Source organism: Dama dama, chromosome 18, assembly GCF_033118175.1.
Source record: "Dama dama isolate Ldn47 chromosome 18, ASM3311817v1, whole genome shotgun sequence".
NCBI classification, from domain to species: domain Eukaryota; kingdom Metazoa; phylum Chordata; class Mammalia; order Artiodactyla; family Cervidae; genus Dama; species Dama dama.
The window spans coordinates 30,601,785-30,614,500 of NC_083698.1; the positions used below are offsets into that span (position 1 = coordinate 30,601,785).

Sequence of the window (12,716 nt, forward strand, 5' to 3'; positions counted from 1 at the left end):
CATGCTGTTCTCTCAAAATATCCCACCCTCGCCTTCTCCCACAGAGTCCAAAAGTCTGTTCTGTACATCTGTGTCTCTTTTTCTGTTTTGCATATAGGGTTATCATTACCATCTTTCTAAATTCCATATATATGTGTTAGTATGCTGTAATGATCTTTATCTTTCTGGCTTACTTCACTCTGTATAATGGGCTCCAGTTTCATCCATCTCATTAGAACTAGTTCAAATGAATTCTTTTTAACGGCTGAGTAATATTCCATGGTGTATATGTACCACAGCTTCCTTATCCATTCGTCTGCTGATGGGCATCTAGGTTGCTTCCATGTCCTGGCTATCATAAATAGTGCTGCGATGAACATTGGGGTGCATGTGTCTCTTTCAGATCTGGTTTCCTCAGTGTGTATGCCCAGAAGTGGGATTGCTGGGTCATATGGCAGTTCTAATTCCAGTTTTTTAAGAAATCTCCACACTGTTTTCCATAGTGGCTGTACTAGTTTGCATTCCCACCAACAGTGTAAGAGGGTTCCCTTTTCTCCATACCCTCTCCAGCATTTATTGCTTGTAGACTTTTGGATAGCAGCCATCCTGACTGGCATGAGATGGTACCTCATTGTGGTTTTGATTTGCATTTCTCTGATAATGAGTGATGTTGAGCATCTTTTCATGTGTTTGTTAGCCATCTGTATGTCTTCTTTGGAGAAATGTCTGTTTAGTTCTTTGGCCCATTTTTTGATTGGGTCATTTATTTTTCTGGAATTGAGCTGCAGGAGTTGCTTGTATATTTCTGAGATTAATCCTTTGTCTGTTTCTTCATTTGCTATTATTTTCTCCCAATCTGAGGGCTGTCTTTTCACCTTACTTATAGTTTCCTTTGTAGTGCAAAAGCTTTTAAGTTTCATTAGGTCCCATTTGTTTATTTTTGCTTTTATTTCCAATATTCTGGGAGGTGGGTCATAGAGGATCCTGCTGTGATTCATGTCGGAGAGTGTTTTGCCTATGTTCTTCTCTAGTTTTATAGTTTCTGGTCTCACATTTAGATCTTTAATCCATTTTGAGTTTATTTTTGTGTATGGTGTTAGAAAGTGTTCTAGTTTCATTCTTTTACAAGTGGTTGACCAGTTTTCCCAGCACCACTTGTTAAAGAGGTTGTCTTTTTTCCATTGTATATTCTTGCCTCCTTTGTCAAAGATAAGGTGTCCATAGGTTCGTGGATTTATCTCTGGGCTTTCTATTCTGTTCCATTGGTCTATATTTCTGTCTTTGTGCCAGTACCACACTGTCTTGATGACTGTGGCTTTGTAGTAGAGCCTTAAGTCAGGCAGGTTGATTCCTCCAGTTCCATTCTTCTTTCTCAAGATTGCTTTGGCTATTCGAGGTTTTTTGTATTTCCATACAAATTGTGAAATTATTTGTTTTAGTTCTGTGAAAAATACCGAACGGTATCTGTTTGAAGCCTGGTTTTCTTTTCTCTTCGTGTTTTCTTTCTTTTTAAATATCAATTGGTGAGTACTCATATGTAGGTAATGCAAACTACCTTTAAAATTATTGTAAAGAAGTCATAATTAATAAGATATGTAAAGGACTACAAATCAAAATATCATAACATTTAAGACCACCTGTGAATTATATTGACTCCTACTTTTTTCAATTATTAAAAATCTCCCCCTCTTGAGTGAGTGTCTTGTAGGAACTATTATAAATCAGATTCAAGATTGTGCTAACCATTGAATTATGAAAAGGGAGAAAATCAAGAAGAAATACAAAATTAACAACTTATAGAATGTGCATGCTTCAGTAGTACTTCTCTTGTGAATCTGATGTTTCCATTTAAAACCTGGAAGAAATAATCACTGAGAACCATTGTATTAACATTCCACATTCTTTCTCCCTTTGATTTAATCCTTTGCTTGGACTCCTGTTCACAGTCCTGTATCTTTCCCTTTCCATTAATGTTTTTCTTCAACTTTTGTGTTCAGCTGTGCTTTTTAGAAACACCATGGATTCCTAGACCAATACTTCTTCATTTTTTATTTTGATGTTTTATACATAAAAAGTAGTAAGGATATAAATTAATTACCAAGTGTGCTAATAAACACCTGTGACATCACCACCTCTGTAAATGGCAGTTTTTAAAATAAGGAAACCACATATGTCCCCCTCCATTGTGACATCCTTAGTGGTGACCTCTTACCTGAATTTTTATCACTTATTTGATTTTAAGAAGTAGTCTTACCACATATGTATTATTGCTAAACGATGGTATTCAGTTTTGCCTATTTTTGAGGTATAAAATTTATTTTACTTGGAAATATTCCTTAAGTTTTGTTTCATATGTGCAGCTGTTTTGATTTCACTCTTGTTTATACATGAATAAACAAGTAAACAATGCTGGGAACATTGTTTAAGTCTCTTGCTGGGTATGTACAAGAATCTGCAGCTTTTAGTGCCTATTTAAAAAAATCTATTTAAAAAAGTTTTCCAGGTGTTTGTGGGTGGTGCAATGTGAGTTGATTTTTGTCTGTTAGCTTATATTCAGCTTCTTCTAAAACTTATAAATCCTAATTTGTCTGCCTACCTTTTTCCTATGTAGACAATAATGTGTAAATTATAACTATTTCATTTTTAAGTTCGTGATGAATATCCTTTATCCAGTTGAAGTAGCTGCTTTTTATTCCTCGGTTTCTAAGAAATTTCTTTGGATGCTTTTCCATCATTTTTAGATGATTTTACAATTCTGTTAATGTGGTACACGGTATCTAAAGCATTTCTTATGTTTACCACCACTGTGTTTATCAGATAACCCAATTTAGTCATAGTTGTGATAGTTCATGAAATACTTCAGTTGTTCTTTTGGATTTTTACATCAGTGTTCATGAGATGTGACTCTCTCCTTTCCTCTCATGTTCTTGTTGGGTTTTGAGATTAAAGTCCTACTTTTTACTGATGCATAGTTTTGTTTTTTTTCTTTCTTTTTTTTTTTTATTAGTTGGAGGCTAATTACTTCACAACATTGCAGTGGGTTTTGTCATACATTGACATGAATCAGCCATGGAGTTACATGTATTCCCCATCCCGATCCCCCCCATAGTTTTGTTTGTAAGACTCCTAGAATATTACTGATAATTTGGTTACTATTTTTACAAATTTCACCTAGTATGTGTCTAAGCAGAAAGCAAGGTGTGTCAATACTAGAATTCTCTTTTCCTTTAATATGTAATATTCTTCAAGTATTTTCCGTAAAGTCCACATTTCATTTCTAAATGTGTTGATTCTATTCTGTTTTTGTAGCAATGTACTGGTATAACTATGAAGTCTTAAAGAAGTGGTTGTGTGCAAGATCTGGCTTATATGAACCAACATTTATGATCAACTTTACCTCAGGGGCATTGTCTGGTTCTGTAAGTTTATTCTTTTGTTGTTATATTCCAACATAGTGATAATTATCTTACTAAAACAGAACAAAATATTATGTAGCATTTCATGTGTATTGAGATAGAACAACTTTAAAGTAGTGCATCCTCAAAGTGCTAAGTATTTACTACCCTACTTTGAAGATAAATTATCAGTACTAGCCATTAAATATTTTAAAACGCATTTTATATCTGTCTTTATTATATTACAAATACATTATCATTATATCTTTCTGAAACTTTTGAACTTGTTAGATCATTAGTTATGATAATGAATTTAGATAGTACTTTATTACACAAAGTGTTTGGCAGTTTGGTCATTAAATACCAGTAGATCTTGTTAGTTAATATTTTATAAAAGTTATCTCTTATGTATCATCTGATTGACTAGAAGTAATTGCATCCTTTGCTGCTAATTCCTGTTTCTTTGGGAACATTCTGAGTACCTCTTAAAAGAATTTGAATAAGACTTAAAATTAGAAGGGAGCAGTACCCAGTGACCATTTTTGGGTAGTAGGGAGTTCACCTTTGACCACTCTTTCACATAATGAAAACTCATGTAGTGGGCCTTTGTGCAGATTCTTATCACCATTATCTTGAACACAGAGAGCTTTCTTATCCCCACATACTTAGAGAATGAATTTTGATGACACAGTGATGTGCTGACGTATTGGAACCCGATAAAGAGAGTGAAGGAGCACAGTGAAGTCATGGAGACTGGCAGAAAAATACTGGGGTAACTGTCAGAAAACCTAGGCTACAGAAGGCCCTGAGATTGTGTTCAAAATTGAGACATGAAGATTCTCCGGTCTGGTATATGTCGAGTTAACCCTATAATGGGGTATAAATATATTGAGGCAAAAGAGCAATTCTTTGTAGCACTTTAAGAAATTAGACTACCAGTAAAATCTTTTCATTATTTCTCTTATTTGTGAGGTGATTAAAAGTAACTTACAAATTTTATTTATATCTTAATCCACCATGAATGATGAAAAACAAGTACCATTTATGTTTAGTGACCCCTAACAGAATTGTAGAACCAGTTCTGCACTTAGTGCTTTATGTAAAAAAAAAAAAAAAAAGCTGAATGGCTGTAGGGTGTTGTCTCAGGTTTCCAGTAATGAAAGAATGTTGTTTTACTCTTTCTTACCTAACACAAAATATATTTTTAAAATCTTTAATAATTTAGAAAATATTACTGCCTTTTAACTGTTAAATAAAAATGTGTCTCTGCAACAGGAAAAGCACATCAGTGGGATAATGTCCAGGCTTTCTGTTAGAAAACAGAACAGCCTAAACCCTGTTATTCTGCAAAGTGTCAGGCTCATACCTCATTGTTGCTACTTTTGATACTCCCATCAGCACTCCCTGTCCAGGGGTTCTGCATCTGCAGATTGAAACAATTCGATTCTTGGCTGTTGAATCCACAGATGTGGAACCACAGACATGGAGGACCAACTGTGCTGTGCCATTTTATTTTATTTTTTTGTGCCATTTTATATAAGGGATAGATACTCTGCAAGTTTCAGTATCTGTAGCCAGTATACCTCAGGTACAAAAGGACAACTCTGTTTGTTAGATTGTGGAGAAACAATTGATTTTATCTTACCTGAGATCTTTGAAACTGATTTCAAGAACTTAAATCTCTTTACATTGATGGGTGAAATAAAAATAAATGACTTTAAAGGTTATTTTATGAGCATATTGGCCAAATGTAAGTTGGGAAACAGAAAAGAGAGACTAGGTTTTACTTTGCATGACTGTTATATCAAATATAAGACATTATTAAGGGAATTTGTTCTTTCAGAAAACCTTCCTTGCTTAATTAAGGCATTATGGAAATAAGTGTTAAATTGATTAATTTGAAATTTTTAATTATTTTAATTGGAGACTAGTTACTTTACAATATTGTAGTGGTTTTGCCATACATTGACATGGATCAGTCATGGGTGTACATGTGTTCCCGATCCTGAACCCCCTTACCACCTCCCTCCCCATCTCATCCCATCCCTCTGGGTCATCCCACTGCACTAGCCCCGAGCACCCAGTCTCAGGCATCGAACTTGGACTGGTGATCTATTTCACATGTGATAATATACATGTTTCAATACCATTCTCTCAGATCATCCCACCTTCGCCTTCTCCCACTGAGTCCAAAAGTCTGTTCTTTACATCCGTGTCTCTTTTGCTGTCTCGCATATAAGGTCATCACTACCATCTTTCTAAATTCCATACATATGCGTTAATATACTGTATTGGTGTTTTTCTGACTTACTTCACTCTGTATAATAGGCTCCAGTTTCATCCACCTCATTAGAACTGATTCAAATGCATTCTTTTTAATAGCTGAGTCATATTCCATTGTGTATATGTACCACAGCTTCCCTATCCATTTGTCTGCTGATGGACATCTAGGTTGCTTCCATGTCCTGGCTATTGTAAACAGTGCTGCGATGAACATTGGGGTGCACGTGTCTCTTTCAATTCTGGTTTCACTGGTGTATAAGCCCGGCAGTGGGATTGCTGGGTCGTATGGCAGTTCTGTTTCCAGTTTTTAAGGAATCTCCACACTGTTCTCCATAGTGGCTGTACTAGTTTGCATTCCCACCAGCAGTGTAAGAGGGTTCCCTTTTCTCCACACCCTCTCCAGCATTTATTGCCTGTAGACTTTTTGATAGCAGCCATTCTGACTGGCGTGAGATGGTACCTCATTGTGGTTTTGATTTGCATGAAATGTGTTTTTAAAGATGCTTTGTGAACTACATTTAATAAATATGTTGAAACCCATAAAGAAAACGTATGTAGCACTAAATGTTCAAAAGTCCATTTTCAATTTTTTTTGACATTTTAAAAAACATTTGGAAAATTTTAAATGCTAATTACTAGGTACTTGAATTTCTGCTTTAAAATACATATTATACCTTCATCTGTAGTAAAGGAATAATGGAACACACAGGAGCATTAGAAATTGTGAATACTGGTTTTGCAGTCAGATGTCTGCTTGGAATTCTGACTGCCAACTAGTGTAGTGTGACCTCAGGAATATAGGGGGACTGTTCTCTTACTCCTGAACTTTGGGAGGAATACATAAGACTTTATCTGTTCTCTTCAATAGGAGCTTCTCTTTAAACCTCTCTGGTTTCACTTTATGTTTCAGTTTAGTTATGATTTTATTACTATCCTTATTAATATGCTAATTAGAGTATAAAATACTTTGGGGAAAATTTAATCAATTTTACTTTTTGTTAGTTTGCAGCTGTTCTAACTTTGCCATTTGATGTGGTAAAAACACAAAAGCAGACACAACTTTGGATATATGAAAGCCAGAAAAGTAAGTTTAATTAATTTAAAATGTGTCTAAGATGCCATGAAAAATATTTTCTTTCTGGATACTGTCAGGAATATCTAAGAAAGGGAAGACAAGATTCCCCCTGCCCCTTTGTTGCCTTCCTCTGTACTTAACTCAAACTAATGTATTGTTAGAATGGAGTACCCAGAAAAAACTCTAAACCAAAACAAAAAAATTTTTAAAGACTATATTAGTATGCATATACATATCTTCTTCTTTTTTCTTTTCTATTTTTTAGCTTCCTTTTTGATGTGTTTTTTTCCCCCCTGCCTATTATCCCATCTACTTCTTTATAACCTGCATTTCTTCTAGAATAAAATTGTCCCGGGGACTTCCCCTTCAATGCAGAAGGTGCAGGTTCGATCCCTGGTTGGGGAGCTAAGATCCCACATGCCTCCTGGCCAAAAAACCAAAAGAAAAGCAATACTGAACACTCAATAAAGAATTTAACAATGGTCCATATTTTTTAAAAAGTACTATTAGTTGCTTCTACTAGATTCATTCTGTTATTATTACAGAAAGTGTAGCAAGCCCACTGGAAATGGGGCTTTGTTTCTGAAACATAAAATTGTTAGGATTTGATCATTTGGATGGTCAGTAGAGGAGTGTTTATTGTTCTGTGCTTGAAATATTAATAATCACACAGTGTTTCCTTACAGTGTATGAAGTTGCTTTTCCCTGTGGAAAGAGCTCTTGGATGTTGGATCTTTAGGCAGGGCTCTGCCATGGCTTACCTCCAGTTGAGAAGTTGTCTTGTTCGTTGTCTTTTACATTCATCTCACCCTACTATTAAAATACAGACCAATTTGGAACTTGAGCTCCATAAGATTAGAAATACCCAGTTACTTAGCCTCCTTTCTTTACTAGTTGTTTCCAAAATTGAAAAACATTTAAATGAGTATAAGTTGCCAACTTGTAGTATAAAGCTTTTGTCACTGACTTTTTAGAGAGTTAAATTTCAGTCATAAATACTTTGTTCTTGGTTTTTAAATGTATCCTTTCTGTTTGGTTGCTCTAATTACTGTAGTTACACTATTTAGATAGATAGATTAGCTTCCTAAATGAAAAGGCCTCGTTTGTCTTCATAGAGAATCTAATATTATGTAAAAGAAATTTGGAGATAACGAGCCCCTCTTCATTAAGTTGCAGATTCTACAGCGCTATTACTGAATGACACCTTCCCTAACTTCCCCTTCTTCGCGGGGCGTACTTCCTAAAATGCACTTTAATCCTGATGGCTCCGAGTGCCGTCACTGTGCACGCTGATTACTGTAGTTTCGTAGCGCAGCTCTCAGAAGCGGGTGAGGCTGACTCAGGAGTGCCGGCCTGTCGCCCACTGGTCTGGGCGAGACGGAGGTCTTCACCTGTCACAGTGCTCACGTGGTCGGACGCCCACCTTTCAGTAGGTTTTTTTCACCTTTAGCGTCTGTGGTCTGTGGGCTAAGCCAGCTGCTTAGAATCATTGTGTATGACGAATAAGTGAACTTTGTGTATGTACAGCTGATTCATGAGGTTTATGTTTGAATCTGAGTAACATCTGTTTTTGCTGTTTTCAAAAGATGTATAAATCTGTTTCCTTACTGTGTCCCAGACACTTGAGTAGTTGCAAATAAGTGAGATGTTACTGTTTGTTACAGGAAAACTCTTCCCCTCAGAGGAGACAGGACTGATTTATTTCAGGACTAGAACATCTATTCAGAAAGATTCTAGTAAGGTGGAGCCTCCCTAGGGAGAATGAGCTATTTTCCTTAAAGCTTCTCTTAGGGGAAAAAACTTTTTTTAATGTATGCACTAAAAGTACAATGAAAAATGGTTATCATGGCTTCACTTGGGGAACCCCATGAAGATTCCTGTATATCTTTAAAATTTTTCATTATGAAAGATTTTTAAGATGCGGAAAAAAGTATAAAGGATATATACCACCAAGCTTAAACATCAATTCAGGAGAGGCTTTCTGTATATTCCTCCTTCATTGCATCTGGTCCTATGTACCTTAAAAGTGCCTTTAAAATTTCTTTTTAATGAATCCAACTATTAAGATTTAAAATAGTTCTTTATGTAAACTGATCTGTTCTTATTATGATGAGATGATACATCCCGAAGCCATAGACACTCTTCTATGTGTACTCACCTATGTTAGACGTTAAGCGGTGATTTATAATAGCATCGTTTCTTTAACGTAGTTTCTGTGCCTTTGCAAATGTCAACCTGGACTATAATGAAGAACATTGTTGCTAAGAATGGCTTTTCTGGATTATTTACAGGTAAAAATATTTCCTTTACCAAACTGTTGACTAAAATGTTTACTTTTCCTTTTAAATTAATTGCCTTTCAGCAGAAAATTTTTGAAAATATTCCTCATTTACTATTTCCTCCTAAATATCTTTGCTGTAAGTTTAAAATTTTTAAACACCAGTTGCTTTTGAAGTAATTTGGAATTAAAGTAAGAAGTGAACAGTTCGGCTTGTTCTCTGACACCAGTTACGGGACAGTGTTTTATATTTGACTTCACTTAATTTGATAACTGTCAGAGTGAAACCAAATGAGTTACATTTTAAAATGCAAGGTAAAATTTGGTCTGAATTTTTCTGTTCCCTTTTTAGGACTGATTCCTCGTTTAATTAAAATTGCTCCTGCTTGTGCTGTTATGATCAGTACATATGAATTTGGAAAGTCTTTCTTCCAGAAACAAAATGCTCAAAGACAGCAATACTAGAGATGCCGTTTAAACCTGAAATAACAACCTCGACCAAATAATAAGAGGAGACTCTTAGGCAAGAGCTTTTTTCACTTTTTTCGCTATTATCTTACAGTGGTTTTCTAGCATTCTTATCTATAATTTAAATGAATAGTAAATCTCTACTTTGCATTTAATCATTCTAACTTCAAATTTTTATCCTAAATTTTGAGAATTTGAAAAAGATATTCCAGAAATCATAACCATTGAGCATTCTTCTAAAGAAGAGAAAAATTATTCTACACTGAAAGCAATAATCTTAGAGTTTGGTACAGATTTCTATGTAACTTCATACTGTTGGGAGTGTCAAGAGACGTCAAACATTTTTGCAATTGCATGCTGAATGATGTACACAGTCTAAAAGAATTCCCAAGTCTTTTAAATCATGGACATAGATAATTGTTTCAACAAAGTAGATAACAAAATTGCCTATCAGTTATTTTCTTTAATTCACATATATTTGGGTTTTTTTTTTTTCCCCACCCTGTTACTGTTTTAAGGCCTCATGTGTATTAAGATTTCTCTGATCAGAGGTATGGCTATCTTATGTTCATGAACCAAAAATATAACTTGTGTGATATTGATGCTGCTATTTTTGATGTTTAAAGACCCTGTATTATCTACTGTTTCTGTGAGAGAGAGCGTTTACTGACCGTATTAAATGTTCACTTCAGTCAAACTTGCAGTGGAAAACCACACTGTATTCAGGCTAGTGAGAATGCTGTTTCAGCACAAGAAAGGCCTCTGGTTTCAGCTGTCTTGTCAGCAGGTATTACCATTTGTGAAGTTCTCTAGGTCACGTCTGTTCGCTTGTTCTAACATCACTGAGACAGAGTATGTTCCAGATGTCCCTTGACTTTACACATCTCACATGAGTGTGCTAGACCAAGAACTACCAAGCCAGCTTCCTTGAAGAAAGAGCTTTCGGTCACTGGAGGCTAATGCCTAAGAAGTTTAGTTTATGAATGTAAGAATGAAAAAGAATATGAGTTCAAGACTAACAATATTTTTTAATATTTTTTTTTCTCTCAGGATCTGTATACTCTAAGAAAAAGCACTTTATTGCAGTCTATCTGTATTTTATGAAAACGTGAAACATTTTTCCCCTAAAATAGAGTAATACATATTTAAGTGACAAATCTCTAGTGTTGGTAGGAATTAATGTATTTCTAATATAGTAGAAAACTATTTATGTTTCACCAGAAATAAACTATATAGGGTTTCTATTTAAGCTTTTTGTGTTTATTTTATCCTGTGTTGATTTACTTTAAGTTTGCAACATATATATCCATAAAAATATATTTATATTTCCATTGAAATATTTTGTGCTTTCTTAAAGCTACCACTGTGCTTCTAGCTAAATATTTTCATATAAAATTATGTTAATGCTGTACTATCAACATATATATAAAACACACATGGAAGTTTATCTTGAACACTGATTTGAACAGTATTAAATTTAAATTTACCTTTGTTCTGCTTGGCTTCTTTTGGCTAATTGGTAGGAAAAGAGAAAAATTTAGGTTTTGAATAGTCTCAAAAAACAGTTATGTATTTGAAGTTAATGTCACTTATAAACAAACAGAAGGGAAACTTTCATCCTCTCCTTGCCCCACTACTGACTGCATTGTGGAAAATTCTTATAACTAAAAGAACTTAAATAAACCTAATTCCCTGTAGTTTTTGTAACATACATTACATGCAATGTATCTGAAAGAAAAGAAGTCTGAATTTAGGCTTTGTCTGTACTTAAGTGGTAAAAAAGCATTACTGGTAGGAACCAAAAAGGTTTGGCTACAAATTGTATTCTTGGTAATGTTTCTAAATGCATTCTGTTAATGTTAAAATTTCTAACATACACATTGAATTTCTTATGTGTAAGTTTTTTAAGAGAAATGTCTTATTCAAGTATTACATGCTTGCTGCCTTTCATATAATTCCATATTACTTTTCAAAAATAAAGTTATTTGTAGGAAAAACTATTCACTTTGTTTATTTAGCCACATTTGACTCTTTTAATTCTAGCCTTTTTTTTTTTTCCCCCGGGGCACAAATTCCAGGGATATGGGAAAGTTTAGTGTATTACTTTTTAATTTTTGTCCAAAATGAACTTTTAAAAGTAAATTACTGTTACCATGTTTTAGTCCATCACTCAACACTTACTGAGATGAGTCCTTTCATGTGGTAGGCAATATAAACAGCTCTGGAGGTAAGACATTTCAGCTACTCTCATTGGTCTTAAGGTTTCAGCTGTGATTGTTAGAAATAAACAAAAGAAGTAATGGAAAAGCTGGAGAATTCTCCCCTGGCCTGGGGTGCAGAGGCTGGTCGGGAAATGGTTCTTTGGACAGGCAGTCCAAGGCAACATACCTGGAGGTTGGGGGTCTTCAATCAGGCAGTGGTACTTAGCACCAGTGACTTGAGCAGAGTATACATGCCACGTGGTAGATCAGATTGGAAGAGGAGTCCAAGGGGCCTGGTCTGCCAAACAAGGAACAAGAGGCAAGAGAAAACCAAGGAAGTATTTTGGGCACAGCTCTGAAAAGGTACAAAGTTGTGTTTTGTTTTTCTCTCAAGACCTTTTTTTTTTTTTTAAACTGAAAGAAAATAGGATAGCATAGGTTAGCCTAGAATAAAACAGAAAACACCAGAATGTGTCACATACTAAGACAAAGTGTTGTGTAGTGAAGCTGGTTTTAGAAAAATGACTGGCAGGATGAAAAATGGGACTTATGACCAGGTGACCTATTTAAAAACAAAAGTTTTGGTTTATACTAAAGTATATTTTTAAAAGATAGCACCATGGCATTGGTATAGTTTTATCTTCCCCTCCTATCAGTGGGGAAGAAAAGCTAAAGTAAAATAGAAGTTGGTTTGCTTACTAAAGAGCAAAGTGGACTAGGTAAAAGAAATTAAGAGCCCTGATGTTCAAAGCAGTCATGTGACATTTCCAGAGTAATCCACTGTATGAGTTTTATCAAAACCAGAAACTAACCAACAATAGGAAATTTAACAAGGAATTTACATAAGTTGTAAATTTGAGAAACTTTTTAACCACTTGAAAACTTGTATGTACATCTAATAAAGATGACTTAAAACCAACTTAATCTACTTGGATGTTTAAGGTTCCTGTCAGTCACAGTTAATAGTAGTTTGCATTTGGTACTTACCACTTCAGAACTTATAATTCTATTTAATGTTGACTTTATCCTGATGCCAT

General features: G+C 34.8%; 1 protein-coding gene across 1 annotated transcript in view; it reads left to right on the forward strand.

Moving 5' to 3' along the window:
* SLC25A40 (solute carrier family 25 member 40) overlaps nucleotides 1-10,969 on the forward strand; it is a 90,050-nt gene extending 79,081 nt beyond the window's left edge. The window contains exons 9-12 of the mRNA XM_061165102.1: nucleotides 3,289-3,398; nucleotides 6,660-6,741; nucleotides 8,943-9,023; nucleotides 9,363-10,969. Of these exons, the coding sequence (XP_061021085.1) occupies nucleotides 3,289-3,398; nucleotides 6,660-6,741; nucleotides 8,943-9,023; nucleotides 9,363-9,475 (386 nt within the window). The 3' untranslated portion in view covers nucleotides 9,476-10,969. The remainder of the gene's footprint in view (nucleotides 1-3,288; nucleotides 3,399-6,659; nucleotides 6,742-8,942; nucleotides 9,024-9,362) is intronic.
* The last annotated feature ends 1,747 nt before the right edge of the window (nucleotides 10,970-12,716 follow it).